The 17,650-nt window shown below is 47.6% G+C and overlaps 1 protein-coding gene across 1 annotated transcript in view; it reads right to left on the bottom strand.

Moving 5' to 3' along the window:
- The window catches only part of LRGUK (leucine rich repeats and guanylate kinase domain containing), a 157,061-nt gene that overhangs the window by 119,202 nt on the left and 20,209 nt on the right, over window positions 1-17,650 (bottom strand). Inside the window, exon 2 of the mRNA XM_075342608.1 lies at window positions 4,009-4,116. Within this exon, the coding sequence (XP_075198723.1) occupies window positions 4,009-4,116 (108 nt within the window). The remainder of the gene's footprint in view (window positions 1-4,008; window positions 4,117-17,650) is intronic.

Below are 17,650 nucleotides of genomic sequence, written 5' to 3'. Positions count from 1 at the left end.
GCTGACAAGCTTTTAACCCTTCTAACTTAACACAAAAATTGTTATCATTCAAAAATTGCGCTGAGGTAAAGTAGCTGTGGGAAATGTTTCCAATTAACTATTTTGTGTGACATAACTCTGGTTTAAAAGTGTAAAAATTAAGAGTTTTAAAATTGCAACATTTCAGATTTTCCATGAATAAACACAAAAATAGTCGTCCTAAATTTACCACTAATATGAAGTACAATATGTCACAAAAACAAACCATTCACAGAATCACTAGGATCCATTGAAGCATTGCAGAGTTATCACCTCATAAAGTGACACTGGTCAGAATTGAAAAACATTGGCCTGGTCAGGAAGGTGAAAACAGGCTAGGGGTGAAGGGGTTAAACAGCATTTCTGAGAAAATTCCTAATGGGCAATGGCTTCCAGTAAACACCTTGCCTATAATAGGATGTGGAACTTATTTCTGTGAGGTAAAACATTGTTTTTAAATAGGCAGGTAAACATTTTACCTCACAGAAGTCAGCAGCTGAGGTTCCATGCTGTCCTATCTGTATACTCTCTTTTGCATCCTCTCCAGCCAAGGAGATGTGATATGATAAGACCATGTTCCTGTATGGTCAGACACAGCCATTACACAGGGGCACATTTATAAGAATATCTCAGCACAGTAACATTTTTTTCAACAAATATAATGTAGAATATATTTATATTTTTGGATCTATCAATGAAAATGTATTTTCTTTGTGGGATAACCCCATTAAACCTTACTTGACCTTTTTGCTTCTGGAGGAAAAAGAAACACTGGGCAAGAAATGGGCAATACTCAATTACTACTGTATGAACTGAAATTCTTAATGCATGGAAAATACTGAGGATATTTTCTATTCACTATACAAAAAAAAAAAATGACAGCAAGAAAAAGTGCAAAATATATTTATTCTGCAATTTCATTAAACTGTTGCAAGAATACTTCATCTGAAAAGAAAGTGTTTGAGACAACGCCAATCACCGAATCATGAAAACTTCAAAAGTCAATTGCACCCTTTCTATTTTAAGACGTTAGCAGCATAGTATAGCAATGACTAGGCTAAATGCGCACGCTGCGTTTTTTTGCTGCGTTTTTGGCTGCAGTTTTGTTGTCAGAACTGTCTGACATTTGACTTCCTAGCAAAACCTATGAGAAGTCAGATTTGCTATCCGCACATTGCAGTTTATTTGTCAGTGTTTTATTTGTCAAACGCTTGTGACAAAAAAAAATGCAGCATATTCATTCTTCCTGCGTTTTTGTCAACATTTGTCACAAAAACACAGCAAAAACGCAGGTTGTGAAAAACGCACCGAAAACGCACATGTGCTTTTCAAATCGCTGCAGAAATTTCTAAAAGGGACAGAACGCAACGTGGGCACATAGCCTTAGAAAGAGTTGGGGAAGTCTTATAACATTTTTTGTTTTACGATGAGACATCTTTCTCATGAGATGGAAATACACATAGTGGGTCACACACTCTAAGCTAATGGCACAGTCTAAGACTGCTTTCACACCTCCGGTTTTTGCTATGCGGCACAATCCGGCACTTTGCAGGAAAATCGCAACCGTTTTTTTTTGCTGCCGGTTGCGATTTTCCTGCATAGACTTTAATTAGTGCCGCATTGTGCCGCATGGCCCTGCGTTCCGTCCGGTTTTTGCCGCATGCGGCAGATTTAGCCGATGCGGCGGCCGGATGGAACGTTGCCTGGCACGTTTTTTTCGTGCGGCAAAAAAAACCGCATCGCGCCGCATTCGGCTGATGCGACACATTTTTCAATGCATGCCTATGGCGGCCGGATGCGGCACGATGCGGCAATAACCGCATCCGGCCGCCGCATGCGGTTTTTGCCACTGCGCATGCTCAGTAGCATGCCGCAAGCGGCAAAAACCGGACTGGCCGCAAAGGAAAAACTTATGCAAAGGATGCGGTGTTTTCACCGCATCCGTTGCATAGCTTGCACAGCCGGATTGAGCTGCAGAGCTCAAGCCGGATGTGTGAAAGTAGCCTAAGCCGATGCTGCGATGTCGCACGCGATAGTCCCCGCCCCCATCGCAGCAGCGATATCTTGTGATAACTGCCGTAGCGAACATTATCGCTACGGCAGCTTCACATGCACTCACCTGGCGTGCGACGTCGCTCTGGCCGGCGAACTGCCTCCTTCCTAAGGGGGCGGGTCGTACAAAGTCAGAGAGACGTCACACGGCAGGCGGCCAATAGCAATAGAGGGGCAGAGATGAGCAGGATGTAAACATCCCACCAACTTCCTTCCTTCCGTATAGCCGCCGGCGGCAGGTAAGTTGATGTTCCTCGCTCCTGCGGCTTCATACACAGCGATGTGTGCTGCCGCAGGAACGAGGAACTACATCGTACCTGTCGCGGCACCGGCATTATGGAAATGTCGGAGAATACACCGATGATACGATAAAAACGCTTTTGCGCTCGTTAATCGTATGATCTAGAATTTACACACTACAATGTCGAAAGTGACGCCGGATGTGCGTCACTTTCGATTTGACCCCACCGACATCGCACGTGCGATGTTGCAACGTGCAAAGCCGCCTAAGGCTATGTGCCCATGTGGCGTATTTTCATGCAGTTACGCTGCGTTCTGCACCGCAGCGTAACTGCACGCGTCCTGCGTCCCCAGCACAATCTATGAAGATTGTGCCTAACCCATGCCCACGTGGCGTATTAGAACGCAGCGCTTCGGTTGCTTCCAAATCGCTGTGTTCTAAGAAGTGACATGTCACTTCTTTCGTGCGCTTTGCATGCAGCCCCCGCTCTGTCTATGGAAAAGGCTGCATCCAGAGCGCATGAAATCGGCAGTCACCGAAGCTTCAGAACGGAGCTTTTCAGCTGTGCTCTGAAGTGCACATGCAGTGACGTTACGCTGCTGTGCAGAGCGCACACACTTCGCACATAGCCTAAAGGCTGGTTTACACGCAATGACATCGCTAACAAGATGTCATTGGGGTCACAGAATTCGTGACACACATCCGGCCTCGTTAGCGACATCATTGCGTGTGACACGTACGAGCAACCGGTACCGATCAAATATACTCACCTTATCGTTGATCTTTGACACGTTCATTTCCATAAAATCGTTGCTGGTGCAGGACGCAGGTTGTTCATCGTTCCTGAGGCAGCACACATCGCTACGTGTGACACCCCAGGAACGACGAACAACACTGTACTGCGTCTTCCAGCAACGAGGTGGGCGTGACTTTCCTGCGGCTGCTCTCCGCCCCTCCGCTTCAATTGGATGCCTGCCGTGTGATGTCGCTGTGACGCCGCACGAACCGCCCCCTTAGAAAAGAGGCTGTTCGCCGGCCACAGCGATGTTGCTAGGAAGGTAAGTCCGTGTGACGGGTACTAGCGATTTTGTACGCCACGGGCAGCGATTTTTCCGTGATGCACAAATAACGGGGGCGGGTGCGATCGGCAGCGACATCGCTAGCGATGTCGCTGCTTGTAAACCGGCCTTTAGGCCACCATTCACCAGACTTATGCAAAAAGTGTCCCATTCTGCCATTGTACGATTTCACACTTTGTTTATTATGCTATACTAAGAAGCAGTAGACGGCATTTTCTTAAACAGTGGGACTGAGTCAAAAAAGTTTCCTGCATAATATGCATGTTAACTTTAAGACCAAAGGACAACACAATGGCAGATGACATGTGGGAATGCTCCTGATAAAAAGTGATGATTGACTTTCAGTTTTTCTATAACATACATACTGTATATGGAAAATCTACTGGCTATAAATAAAAAATATGTGAAAATCAAACTTTTGGCCACCCAGCTATTGTGAAAACAGGGTTTTCTGCCCCTACTAAAGGTGAAGTGTTCACAGGCTGCTGCCTCGTCTAGGAGGAGATTTAATAGAAAAGTTTCCACCATTAATGACCATATACTTTATGGAAACAGCAAAGTGAAGCATACTTGACTTGTTACATTATGGCATGTCTTATGACAAGTATTAATACTTACAGACAGGTTCAAATGCAGATAAACTTGTTCACTTCCGAGAGCTGAACGACCGAACACGGCAAGTCCTTCAGAGATTGTTTCCTCTTTTAGTACGCCATCAAATTGTTCCTTATTAAAAAGGGGAAAACTATTAGATAATTTGTCACATATTGTAGTAAACGTTACTGATATATTTAGGATATAACCATATTTGTTAGGGGTTACCTTTGATTAGAAAAAAAAATCCTTAAATCCCATCCTGTACTCTTTATCCCTTTATTAAAGCGTTATTCTCATCTCCAAGATCCTATCCCAATAGGTAGTAGGTGTAATAACAAGAATATTAGCAAACACCTCTAATTAGAAATGTAGTATTATGGTGGTACACACAAGGACACAGGACAGAGGTTGAGTCAACTTTAATCCATGTCAACTGGCTGCAAGTGTGATTTAGTTATTGCCAACACCTGTTAGGTGCCACAGGTAAGTTACAGGTGCTGTTAATTACACAAATTAGAGAAGCATCACATGATTTTTCTAACAGTGCCAATGCTTTTGTCCACCCCCTTTTTTATGTTTGGTGTGGAATTATTTCCAATTTGGCTTTATGACAATTTTTTTTTTTTTCATTGAAGACAAATTAAATGAAGATAATACTACCAAAGAATTTGTGACTGCAATCATTTTCAAGAAGAAACTGAGTATTATCTGACAGAATTGCAGGGGTGCCAATACTTTTGGCCAGCACTGTAGGTATCCAAGGTTACAGCCACGCATATAGGAACAGTTGGTTGCTAGTGGTCGTAACCATGGATACCCAAGCTAATGCCATGCCTGCACATGAGGTCAGTGAGAACTTATCAGGAAAACTACACTACCTTTCTAATTGGAGGTATTGGCTAATATTGTTGTTATTATTACACCTACTACATAATGAAATATAATCTTGGAGATGAGTTTCTCCAAGTTTAAGTTTGAAATCCTCTTCCGCACAGTTTGCAGCCTGCTCCTTATTTCAGACTCTTATCACTTGTTGGTGTCCCTCCCAGTAACCAGTAATTTACCAGTAATCTTTACATCCAGCTGCTTCCATCACTCATTTATTAGCACGGCTTCATTCCTGGACTGATTTATCCTTCTACAGCCTACATGGGATCTTGTCACCTTTGTATTGACATACATTGATTGCTCAGCAGCTCTTACATTCTCCCCCCCCCCCAGCTCAAAAGACTGCTTGCTAAAGGGGTTGTCCACTACTTGGACAACCACTTCATAAAAGGAATGACAGCAGGATTCCACTCCCCAATCTATTTATATGTGCATGTAGCCCTCTGAAAGGCAAGTACAGCAATACCTTTTTATAGCCTGTCCACTCCTCCGTTACTGAGAAATCAGCTTTTGAATAGCAAATAAGGCCATAAATCTGAAGCCTCTGTCACTCCAGCTCTATTCCCCACCGAGCAACACCTCCTCCTGCTTGATTGACAACATCTTTTCATGAAGTCACACAGCATACTATATATGTTATTAGTTAATTAGTTATTTTCAATGTTATGACCACATATAAAATGTGTTCAAAGTGCTGCCCATTGTGTTGGATTGTCAATGCAACCTTCTTCTCCCACTCGTGATACACTGATAGCAACACTGCAGATGAAATGCTAGCACAGGCTTCCAGGATCCGTGGTTTCAGATGCTGCACATCTTGTATCTTCACAGCATAGACAATTGCCTTCAGATGACCCCAAAGACAAAAGTCTAAGGGGGTCAGATCGGTAGACCTTGGTGGCCATTCAACTGGCCCACAATGACCAATCCACTTTCCAGGGCACTGTTTATGTAAAAATGCTCACAGGTCCGAGCATTCCTACATGAACAGTGTCCTGTAAAGTGGGTTGGTCACACTATGGTTTCACCCTCGGTTTTGCTGCAGAAATTTCTTGAGAAATGTTTGTAACCTTTATGCAGACATTCCCTAGCAAAACCTATGAGAAAAAAAAATAGCTGCGTTGTTTTCTCAAGAAAATTCTTTCTGCAGAATTTCTTGAGAAAATGTGCACGTCACTTCTTTTCCGCAGGTACCTGCAGTAGTTCACTCCATTCACTGTAATGTAATCGCGAAATACCGCGGGTATACTGCAGGTAGCAAATGATGTGCGGTATACCCTCGGTATAGCTGTGGTTTACCTGCGGTAATGTTTATCACTGTCTGCGTTTTGCAGGGAAGTGATGTCATTATGACAGGAAGAGGAAGCGGAACAGAGAGTAAACACACACACATCACACTCCCTGGACGCCGCACAGAAGCACTTCCGTGTGACCTCCGGCAGGTGCCCACGCAGTCTGTGTCCCGCTCCAACCCCACAGACGTCAGCGCTGTCACTGCCTTCTATGCCCGTCTCGCGGGCGGCCCGAGACTGTGACTAGCGCTGATGTCACGGGCTCTCGCAATACTGCTGAGAACACTGCGGGCATAGAAGGCAGCGACAGCGCTGACGTCAGGAGAGCAGGAGATCGTCACAGCAGGTAATGATCTCATCTAACCTCCTGACAGCAGCGCTCATCATCCCCTGCAGTGACCTGGGCTGACCTATTGATGTTAGCTCAGGTCACTGCACTACTCTCCCAGCCAATGGGGAACATTTTGTTCTTCATTGACTGGGACAGTGACTATGGTATGGATCGTCGTGGGACCCCCTTATTGGATTACGTCGGACCTGGAATTGATTGTTCTTTTCAATAAAATGGTGAGAGAGGGAATGTTTTGGAGAGTGTTTTTTCAAATAAAACTTTTTTTGTTGTCTATTTTTTATTTCTTACTGACTGGGTTCGTGATGTCAGGTATCTGATAGACGCTTGACATCACTAACCCCAGGGCCTGATGCCAGGTGACATTACACATCTGGCATCAACCCTATATATTACCCCGTTTTCCACCGCACCAGGGCAATGGGATGAGTTGGGGAAAAGCGCCAGGATTGGCATGTCTAATGGATGCGCCACTTCTGGGGCAGCTGTGGCCTGCTATTTTTATGCTGGGGAGTGTCCAATAACTAGTCTGAGAATACCAGACCACAGCTGTCCGCTTTACCTTGGCTGGTGATCCAATTTGGGGGGGACCCCACGTTTGTTTTAAATGATTTATTTAATGTAAAATAACAGCGTGGGTTGCCCTCTGTTTTGGATTACCAGCCAAGGTAAAGCTGCCAGCTGTGGTCTGCAGGCTGCAGCCGTCTGCTGCACCCTAGCTGGCTACAAAAGATATGGGGGACCTCACGTCACTTTTTTTTTAATCATTTATTTATTTTTTGGCTAAATACAAGGCTAAGCACCCTTTAGTGCCACATGAAAGTCACTAAAGGGTGCCAGCTTAGAATATGCAGGGAGGTGGGATATTATATAGGTCTTTCTCATCTATTATCTATCTATCTATTCATCTATCTATTCATCTATCCATTATCTGTCTGTCTATCTATCGATTATCTATATTATTTATTGCAGTTACAGCATAAAAAAACGCAGGGACCAACCTGCGGAAAAACCGCGGCAAAACCGTGGAAAAAACGTATGCGTTTTTCCTGCGGTTTTGGTGCGTTTTTTTTACCGCAGGTGTGGTAATCTTCAACTCCCAGAAGTTTCTCAAGAAATTTTCTTGAGAAAAATCACTTTTCTAGTGCGCATATAGCCTTAAGGATCTAAGAATGTGTTACCGATTAGGCAAAGACTAAGGACAAGGGAGTCCGAAACATGTCTGCTGACTAGGTGCCCGACGGGGCTTATTCTGCGCACTGAATGCTGTGATTTTATAGTTTTCTAAATAAATTCAAGCTTTTAAGGAGTTTGGTTGCTGGAGGTTTTACATTTTTTTGGTACATATCGAAATGGTGAGCACATCCAGGACTCTGGGCAACAATCTTCGAAACTGGTGAGCGAAAAAAGTGTTTTTTCTTTTTCATAGGCGTTGTCGTTATCCCCATTACTATTCAACCTAGACATTGAGACCAAGTTACTTGTTTTTGCTGACCATATTGTGAGGTAGCACGGTCGGCTGCGCAGCAGAAGACACGGGATCCAGGCATTAAGGTTCACAGCACACGGTTTTAATGTCCAAACAAAAGTCCATAACACAATACATGTGCCTCCCCAGCAGAAAACTCAGGGAGTTCTGTTCACTCCCTCACACCCGGCACACCTGCCCTTGTTCCTGATTCTATTTAACCCTTCCTTCAGCCTGTAGGGAAACAGCATTAACCCTATAGTGGATTTTCTTTCTATCATGGAGTGAGCACAACCGGGGCGAGACATACCGGCCGTCATAGATAACCCCGGTCACAGTCTCACATACCCCCCCTCAGTTCAAGCGTGCGGGGTTGAACTCCAGCCATCAAACACGGGCCGCGGGACAAGGCATCGGCGTTGCCCTGCAACCTACTGGCCCGGTGTTCAACCGTAAACCGGAAGTTCTGCAGAGAAAGGAACCACCGGGTAACCCGGGCATTCTGTTCCTTGGCGGACCTCATCCAGACCAGTGGAGAGTGATCCGTCACCAAGCGAAACTGCCGTCCCAGCAGGTAATAGCGTAGGGACTCCAAGGCCCACTTGATCACCAGGCACTCCTTCTCCACTACGCTATAATTCCGCTCGGGAGGGGTGAGCTTCCTACTCAAGAAGGTGACGGGGTGTTCCTCCCCCTGAACCACCTGAGACAGCACTGCCCCCAGGCCGACCTCCGAGGCGTCAGTCTGTACAATGAACTCCTTCCGGAAATCAGGGTTGACCAGAACGGGCTGTCCGCACAGGACCTCCTTCAGGGCCCGGAAGGAGTCCTCGGCCTGCGGAGTCCAGCGCACCATGACGGACTTCTTGCCTTTGAGAAGGTCCGTCAAGGGGGCTGATAGTCCCGCAAAATCCTTTACAAACCTCCTGTAGTACCCCACGATACCCAGGAAGGCCCTAACCTGCTTCGTGGTCAGGGGTCTAGGCCACTTCTGGATCGCCTCAACCTTGTTAATTTGGGGCTTAATCACTCCTTGGCCTATCACGTAGCCCAAGTAGCGGGCTTCCGTGAGTCCCAATGCACATTTCTTGGGATTGGCTGTCAATCCGGCTGTTCGAAGCGCGTCCACCACCGCTTGTACCTGTTCCAAGTGGGTCTGCCAATCGGAGCTGTAAATAATGATGTCATCCAGGTACGCTGATGCATACGCCTGGTGGGGTTCCAGCACTAAGTCCATCAACCTCTGGAACGTGGCCGGAGCGCCATGTAACCCAAAAGGCAAGACAACATAGTGGAAGAGACCCTCCGGCGTAACAAAAGCGGTTTTCTCCTTGGCGGACTCCGTTAGTGGCACCTGCCAGTACCCCTTGGTCAGGTCGAGCGTGGTAAAATATCGCGCCTGTCCCAGCCTATCAATCAGCTCATCCACCCGGGGCATGGGGTAGAGATCGAACTTGGATATTTCGTTCAATCTCCTAAAGTCATTGCAGAACCTTAAGGAGCCATCGGGTTTTGGTATTAGGACAATCGGACTAGCCCATTCACTCCGGGATTTTTTGATGACCCCCAGGCGTAACATTGTCTTTACTTCCTCCAATATGGCTTGTCGTCGAGCCTCCGGTACCCGGTATGACTTCAGGCGTACCTTCAGGTGGGGCTCGGTGACAATATCGTGTCGTATCAGACTGGTCCTACCGGGCAGCTCGGAGAAGACATCGGGGTTCTGCTGAACCAACCGTCTGGCCTCTCGCCTCTGTTGCTTGGTGAGGGCTTCTCCAATCCTTACTTCCGGTTCGTCCTCTCCGGAGGTCGCTGGAGCCGGATGTGAACGACCCGAAGAGGAGGGAGGTGGGGAAAAAACAGCCATCAGGCTTTCCCGTTCCTGCCAAGGTTTTAATAGGTTGACATGGTATATTTGTTCAGGTTTCCGCCTACCGGGCTGCAATACTTTATAGTTAACCACCCCGACTCTTTCCTTTATCTCGTAGGGGCCTTGCCACTGAGCCAGGAATTTACTCTCCGCCGTGGGGATTAATACCAACACCCGATCCCCGGGTTTAAAGGTCCGCACGGTGGCTTGTCTATTGTAGCGGCCGCTTTGCGCGGCCTGAGCCTCCTGTAAATGCTCCTTCACAATTGGCATGACCGCGCTTATGCGGTTCTGCATACCCAAAATGTGTTCGATCACACTTTTATGGGGGGTGGGCTCTTGTTCCCATGTTTCTTTTGCCAGGTCCAACAATCCCCGGGGATGTCGCCCGTATAACAATTCAAAAGGCGAAAAACCCGTGGATGCCTGTGGCACCTCTCGTATGGCAAACATCAAATAGGGAAGCATCATATCCCAGTCTTTCCCGTCTTTTGAGATCACCCTTCTTAGCATGGTTTTCAGGGTTTTATTGAAACGCTCGACTAAACCGTCCGTTTGAGGATGATACACAGACGTACGCAACTGCTTGATCTGGAGTAGCCGGCATAGCTCTTTGGTCACTTTAGACATGAATGGGGTCCCCTGATCTGTAAGGATCTCCTTGGGCAACCCCACCCGGCAGAACACAGCAAACAACTCCCGAGCTATAAGCTTTGCTGCAGTATGTCTGAGAGGTATCGCCTCTGGATACCGGGTGGCATAGTCAACGATCACTAGGATATGCTGGTGCCCTCGAGCAGACTTTACGAGGGGCCCCACCAGATCCATCCCTATCCGTTCAAAAGGGACTTCTATTATGGGTAACGGTACCAACGGACTGCGAAAGTGGGTCAGGGGTGCGGTAAGCTGACACTCCGGGCAGGTTTCGCAGAACCGTTTTACCTCCCCAAAGACCCCGGGCCAATAGAACCTTTGCAATATTCGCTCCTGCGTTTTCTTGACCCCTAGGTGGCCACTCATCAGGTGTTTATGAGCCAAGTCGAGGACCCGCCGGCGATGCGGCTGGGGCACCACCAACTGTTCTACCCCCACGCCCCGTATTTCATCTACCCGGTAGAGTAAATCCTGCTTAAGAGCGAAATGGGGGTACCTTACCTGGGCACCGGGCAGCTGTGCCACCCCGTCAACTACTGTCACCCGACTCCGGGCATGTATCAACGTAGGGTCCTGGAGTTGGGCTGTCCCAAACGTATCCGGGGACGCCTCCAACTCCGGGATGGGCTCGACCGTCTCAGCCTCTCCTGCCAATACCTCTAGGGGCGACCTACCGGGTTCACACTCTGTCCCTATCATGGTGACCCCTACGGCAGGTGTCCCGGATTCAGGATTGTAGGGCTCAGGTCCCGGACCCACCAATATCTGAGGGGACTTAGGGGGTCCCCTCCATAAAGTCCAAAAATAGGGCAGATCCCTTCCTAGGATCACGTCATAAGGAAGAGTGTTAAGAAGTCCCACCTCATGTTGCACCTGACCGCAAGGTGCTGTGATGGTGACAATCCCCGTGGGATAGTCGCGGCGGTCCCCATGTATGCAAACCACCCACACGGTGCGTCCTGTGGCCTTTACTTTAGCCCTCAAGGTGGATCGCACAAGGGTCACTAAGCTTCCGGAATCCAACAATCCTGTAACCGGACATCCATTCACCTGTATTTGGCACAAGTGGGGCTCCGTCTCTGGGGAGACCAGGTCAGCGGTACACACCACCTGAGCATACATTGAACCCCGCCGGGTAACCCCACAATCCATGGGCTCCGTGGTGAGTGGACACTGGGCTTCCATATGTCCCACCCGCTGGCACCGCCAACATCTAATGGGGACGGAAACCCCCTTGACGGGTTGTCGTTTAGGGTACAGAACCTTCCGGACCTCAGGAATGGCGGCCGCGGCCTCAGACGGGACGGTAGGGGACTCCTGCACCGTTGTCAGCGGTGGGTCCTTGGCCCTAGGCTTGGAGGGGCCGGACCGACGGGCGGTACGCAAAGTCTCAGTGTCCCGTATCAAGTCCTGCGTAGCCACATGCCGCTCTACCAGGGACACTAATTGGTCCAGGGTACTCGGGTCACCCTGTCCGACCCACCGTTGAACGGTGACGGGTAAAGTGCGCACAAAACGATCCACTACTACCCTTTCCACCATTTGCGCCGGGCTCAGAGTGTCAGGCTGCAACCACTTTTTTACAAGATGCAACAAGTCATAGGCCTGGGAGCGTACGGGTTTGGCTTCCTCAAAGAACCACTGATTTACCCGCTGAGCCCGTACATAGGTATTCACCCCCAACCGAGCCAGTATTTCGGCTTTCAGGGTCACATAGTCAATGGCGTCCTCGGTACAGAGGTCCAGGTACGCTTTTTGGGGTTCCCCCGTCAGATAGGGCGACAATACCTCAGCCCACTGCGGGGTCGGCAGCTTTTCCCGCTCGGCCACCCGCTCAAACACCGCCAGGAACGCTTCCACATCATCACCCGGGGTCATCTTTTGCAACGCTTGTCTCACCGCTTTCCGGACGCTGCCGTCGTCACCCGGTCCCGGGGTTGTTGCTGCCGGTCCGGCACGGATCGACTTGGCCAGGAGAACCATCTGTTCTTGGTGCCTTTTTTCCTGCAATTGCAAGGCTTGCTGCTGACGTGCATTGGCCTGATCCATCTGTTCTTGGAATTTTTTTTCCTGCACTTGCAAGGATTGGAGCAGGTGTGCATTGGTCTGTTGCTGCTGTGCATTAGCCTGTTGCTGCTGTGCATTAGCCTGAGCCAAATGCTTTAGTATGTCCTCCATGGCGTCGCCGGGTTTGGGCTGTAGTATAGCCGCTCGAATCCAGGACATGCGCAGCTGGGTCACCAGGGATGGATGCTACACCTCACTGGCTGTCATGCCCGCCGATTCTCCACCATATGTGAGGTAGCACGGTCGTCTGCGCAGCAGAAGACACGGGATCCAGGCATTAAGGTTCACAGCACACGGTTTTAATGTCCAAACAAAAGTCCATAACACAATACATGTGCCTCCCCAGCAGAAAACTCAGGGAGTTCTGTTCACTCCCTCACACCCGGCACACCTGCCCTTGTTCCTGATTCTATTTAACCCTTCCTTCATCCTGTAGGGAAACAGCATTAACCCTATAGTGGATTTACTTTCTATCATGGAGTGAGCACAACCGGGGCGAGACATACCGGCCGTCATAGATAACCCCGGTCACAGTCTCACAATATCCTTTGGCCAATCTGAAGCAGGCAATATCTGGGGTTATGTCCAGGAGTGAGTTCTTGCCTAGGCTTTCAGGACTTAAGGGTACTTTACACACTGCGACAGCGCTAGCGATCTCATTAGCGATGTGAAATTCTAGATCTCAAATGCGATCTTTTGAGGTCGCACATAGGTAATTCTACGCATGTGCGATCTCGTTAGATTGCACTTGCGATCTAGAATTTCACATCGCTAATGAGATCGCTAGCGATGTCGCAGTGTGTAAAGTACCCTTTAATGTCAATTTAGAAACATGGGAAGCACTGCCTATATTTTGAGCAGCTAAGAAAATTGGGGCATCTTCTTCCACTACAATGGGGCTCTGGTTCCATCACCTATTTACGAAGAACTCCCATCTATATTTTTTTTTTTCATTAAATCTGTGAAGAAATATAGAGGTGATTGTATTAATATATTCTTTCTCCGCTATCGTGTGCCGTTCTGCTCTTCTCAGTGACATCACTTCAATTACAAGTAGCCGGCTCATTCTATATTCTTATGTGTGAGCCAGAAGACTCTTTTATAATGTTAGTCTATGAAATTCTAATGCTCCATTGACTTACATTGGAAAAGAGACTTCTGGGGTCACATAAGAGTGCAGAGTGACTCGGGGAGTCTGCAAAGCGGTTACGTCACTGAGAGGAGGAGAAGAGCTGCGCTGGGTCCTGGAGAGAGCAGCAGATGAGTATATCAATGAATTCATACTACGCAGCAAACACATATACACACATTAAATTAAAAATATATAGATGGGAGTGCTTCTTTAAAATTCTGGTCATTCCTTCCTTTTTATATAAATTACATTTTTCCGAATCGTTTCTGATATTATATAACTTCTTATGTTATGGAAACATTTCAAACTATCATTTTCTGGCCATTGTAAATGGTAACATTTCCTAAAGTACTATGACCTAAACCCATATACTATTGATCAAAAAATCAGCTAAGCACTGCTTCCAACAGTTTTTCAAACATTTATATGGTAGGGTAGAATGACGTAGTCAGATAATTTCACTCAGGTTAGAACAACCTTGGTTTTCAAGAGGGATCAACCTAACTGGCATCGATCTCCTCAACAATGAAAGTGTAACACCAATTTGTAGCATTATAGCAATCACGGGACTGGGGTCGTACATAGAAATCATGAGGCCCCGAAGCAGAAGGTGTAATTCTGCCACACACACAAATTAATTTATTAATATATAACACAGGTCTGCAAAACAATTTTTTTCGAGAGCTGTTTTGGTTATTCCACGTAATCTTTATGTTTTTGAGTGCGATGAATCTGAAAATGACCTCCGTTTTGTCATAGGACATCACGTTTTCTGACAATTTAAGTAACTGTGTTAAATAAGACAATACCTCAAAATAAATGAAAATAGACTCATAAAATTAATTTTTTATTACAAATGTTTCATGAAAATCATTTTATTTTTAACGGCAATGAGCTCACTAATACATACTAAAATAGATTCTTCTTCCCTGCGAGGCTTCTCTTGGTACATTTACGCTTGTGAGTAGCATCTGTAATGTCTCTCTGAAGCGTCCAACACTAGTCTGCCATCATTGTAATGCTCCATCTTCCCTGGTATCTTCTTTCCATCTCTTTAATGTCCCGGTGGAATCGTTCACCTTGTTCTTCACTCACAGTTCCCAAATTTTCAGGAAAGTTGTCAAGGTGGGAATGGAGGAAATGCACTTTCAAACTCATCAGGCAATCTAAAGCTTGAAATGCTTTCAGCATTCGTCCGACGATTTGTTTGTAGTCAGGGTCTTTGTTATTGCCTAAAAATTTCTCTACGACCTCTTTAAATGCAATCCATTAAAACCCAACAAAAAACCCCATAAAATCCAATATTTTATTAATCAAAACCAAAACAAAGTGCAAATTAAAACCAATATCATTCGGATTGCATATTGAGGTCACAGGGATGATTTCTGGGCAATTCCCTACTCTCTCCCTTCCTGACCGCGGGGGTTGGCACCCTATTATGATATACGCAATGGCGCCCCCGCTCGACGTGGACTGACCCTACAGGCCCTGACCTGGCAGTCTTATAAAGTGCTGCTGAACACTGTGGGCCTCAGTATCTTATCTCAGTGAGAATCTCATACATCCATTCAGACACTTTCAAAAGCCCTAAGTTAGATAGATATTCCAGGTTTTACCCTTATCTATACTTGGATTCACTGTTATAAAAAGCACATAATCAGATTTTTAGCCTAAAGACACAGTCCATGTCGCCTATGCATCAGAATTAGTAGATGTCAATCAAGAATGGTGTAGCCAGATGACCACTGCTTCGCTCCTACGCGTAGCTCACTGCCCAACGCGTTTCTCCTCCCGGACCATGGATCGACCGGAGGTTCATCAGGGGCTGTCCATAGCGTAATCGCATCGATGGCAGACTGAAAACATCAATATGTCTCCATTAGAGGACTAACCACCCTACCATAGAGCCAAAAACAATCCCAAATTCCACAAATAATCCATTACTCACATTACTATTATGCCACAAAATTGATCCTCCAATGAGGTGCAGTACCCGGCTGTGAAATAACATATGATACATAAATCTATCACATATTACATTTACATTCAGTAAAATTCCATTTCCAATCGTATTTACCGTATTTTTCGCTTTATAAGACGCACCTGATTATAAGACGCACCCCCAAATTTGGTGAAGGAAAAGAGAATTTTTTTTTTTAATGGTAAATGGGGTCCATCTTATAATGCCAGTGTCCCTCTAACAAATCATATAGGGTATATGTCCCTCATAGCCCCCCATCCTAAAATTAGCCCCCTTAATCTGGATATGGCCCCCTTATATTGAATATAGCCCCCTTGTGATGGCACACGTTCCCCTGTGCTGCCTATGGTCCCCTATGGATTGCACACGTTCCCGTGTTAGATAACGCCCCCATGCTGCTGCCCATGGCCCCTATAGATCGCACAAGTCCCCCTGTGTTAGATATTGCCCCCATAGTGCTGCCCATGGCCCCTATAGATCGCACAAGTCCCCCTGTGTCAGATATCGCCCCCATAGTGCTGCCCATGGCCCCTATAGATCGCACAAGTCCCCCTGTGTCAGATATCGCCCCCATAGTGCTGCCCATGGCCCCTATATAGATCGCACAAGTCCCCCTGTGTCAGATATCGCCCCCATAGTGCTGCCCATGGCCCCTATATAGATCGCACAAGTCCCCCTGTGTCAGATATCGCCCCCATAGTGCTGCCCATGGCCCCTATAGATCGCACAAGTCCCCCTGTGTCAGATATCGCCCCCATAGTGCTGCCCATGGCCCCTATATAGATCGCACAAGTCCCCCTGTGTCAGATATCGCCCCCATAGTGCTGCCCATGGCCCCTATAGATCGCACAAGTCCCCCTGTGTCAGATATCTCCCCCATAGTGCTGCCCATGGCCCCTATATAGATCGCACAAGTCCCCCTGTGTCAGATATCTCCCCCATAGTGCTGCCCATGGGCCCCTATAGATCGCACAAGTCCCCCTGTGTCAGATATCGCCCCCATAGTGCTGCCCATGGGCCCCTATAGATCGCACAAGTCCCCCTGTGTCAGATATCGCCCCCATAGTGCTGCCCATGGCCCCTATAGATCGCACAAGTCCCCCTGTGTCAGATATCGCCCCCATAGTGCTGCCCATGGCCCCTATATAGATCGCACAAGTCCCCCTGTGTCAGATATCGCCCCCATAGTGCTGCCCATGGCCCCTATATAGATCGCACAAGTCCCCCTGTGTCAGATATCGCCCCCATAGTGCTGCCCATGGCCCCTATAGATCGCACAAGTCCCCCTGTGTCAGATATCGCCCCCATAGTGCTGCCCATGGCCCCTATATAGATCGCACAAGTCCCCCTGTGTCAGATATCGCCCCCATAGTGCTGCCCATGGCCCCTATAGATCGCACAAGTCCCCCTGTGTCAGATATCGCCCCCATAGTGCTGCCCATGGCCCCTATATAGATCGCACAAGTCCCCCTGTGTCAGATATCTCCCCCATAGTGCTGCCCATGGGCCCCTATAGATCGCACAAGTCCCCCTGTGTCAGATATCGCCCCCATAGTGCTGCCCATGGGCCCCTATAGATCGCACAAGTCCCCCTGTGTCAGATATCGCCCCCATAGTGCTGCCCATGGGCCCCTATAGATCGCACAAGTCCCCCTGTGTCAGATATGGCCCCTAGGCTGCTGCCCAAAGTAAAATAAACCCCTCTTTCCTTATCTCCTGCAGTGCTGAGCTCCCTCCTGTCTGCTCCGTGCTTCTGTTCTTCCTTACTTCCTGGTTGTCAGTGCGGTCATGTGATCGGCACAGCAGGCTGAGATCTCTGCTTGCCTGATCACACTGGAAGCAGGGGCACGAGGAGAAACGCTGCAGGGTGAGTAAAGATTTTTTATTTTAGAATGAGCAGCAGCCTGGGGGCCAAATCTAACACAGGGGTGGGCATGTGCGATCACACTGGGACGCAGGCTC

The sequence above is a fragment of the Anomaloglossus baeobatrachus genome, chromosome 4 (assembly GCF_048569485.1).
Source record: "Anomaloglossus baeobatrachus isolate aAnoBae1 chromosome 4, aAnoBae1.hap1, whole genome shotgun sequence".
In the NCBI taxonomy this organism is placed as follows: domain Eukaryota; kingdom Metazoa; phylum Chordata; class Amphibia; order Anura; family Aromobatidae; genus Anomaloglossus; species Anomaloglossus baeobatrachus.
Note: the sequence above shows the minus strand (reverse complement) of the source record. Positions and strands in the feature narration are given on the sequence as shown.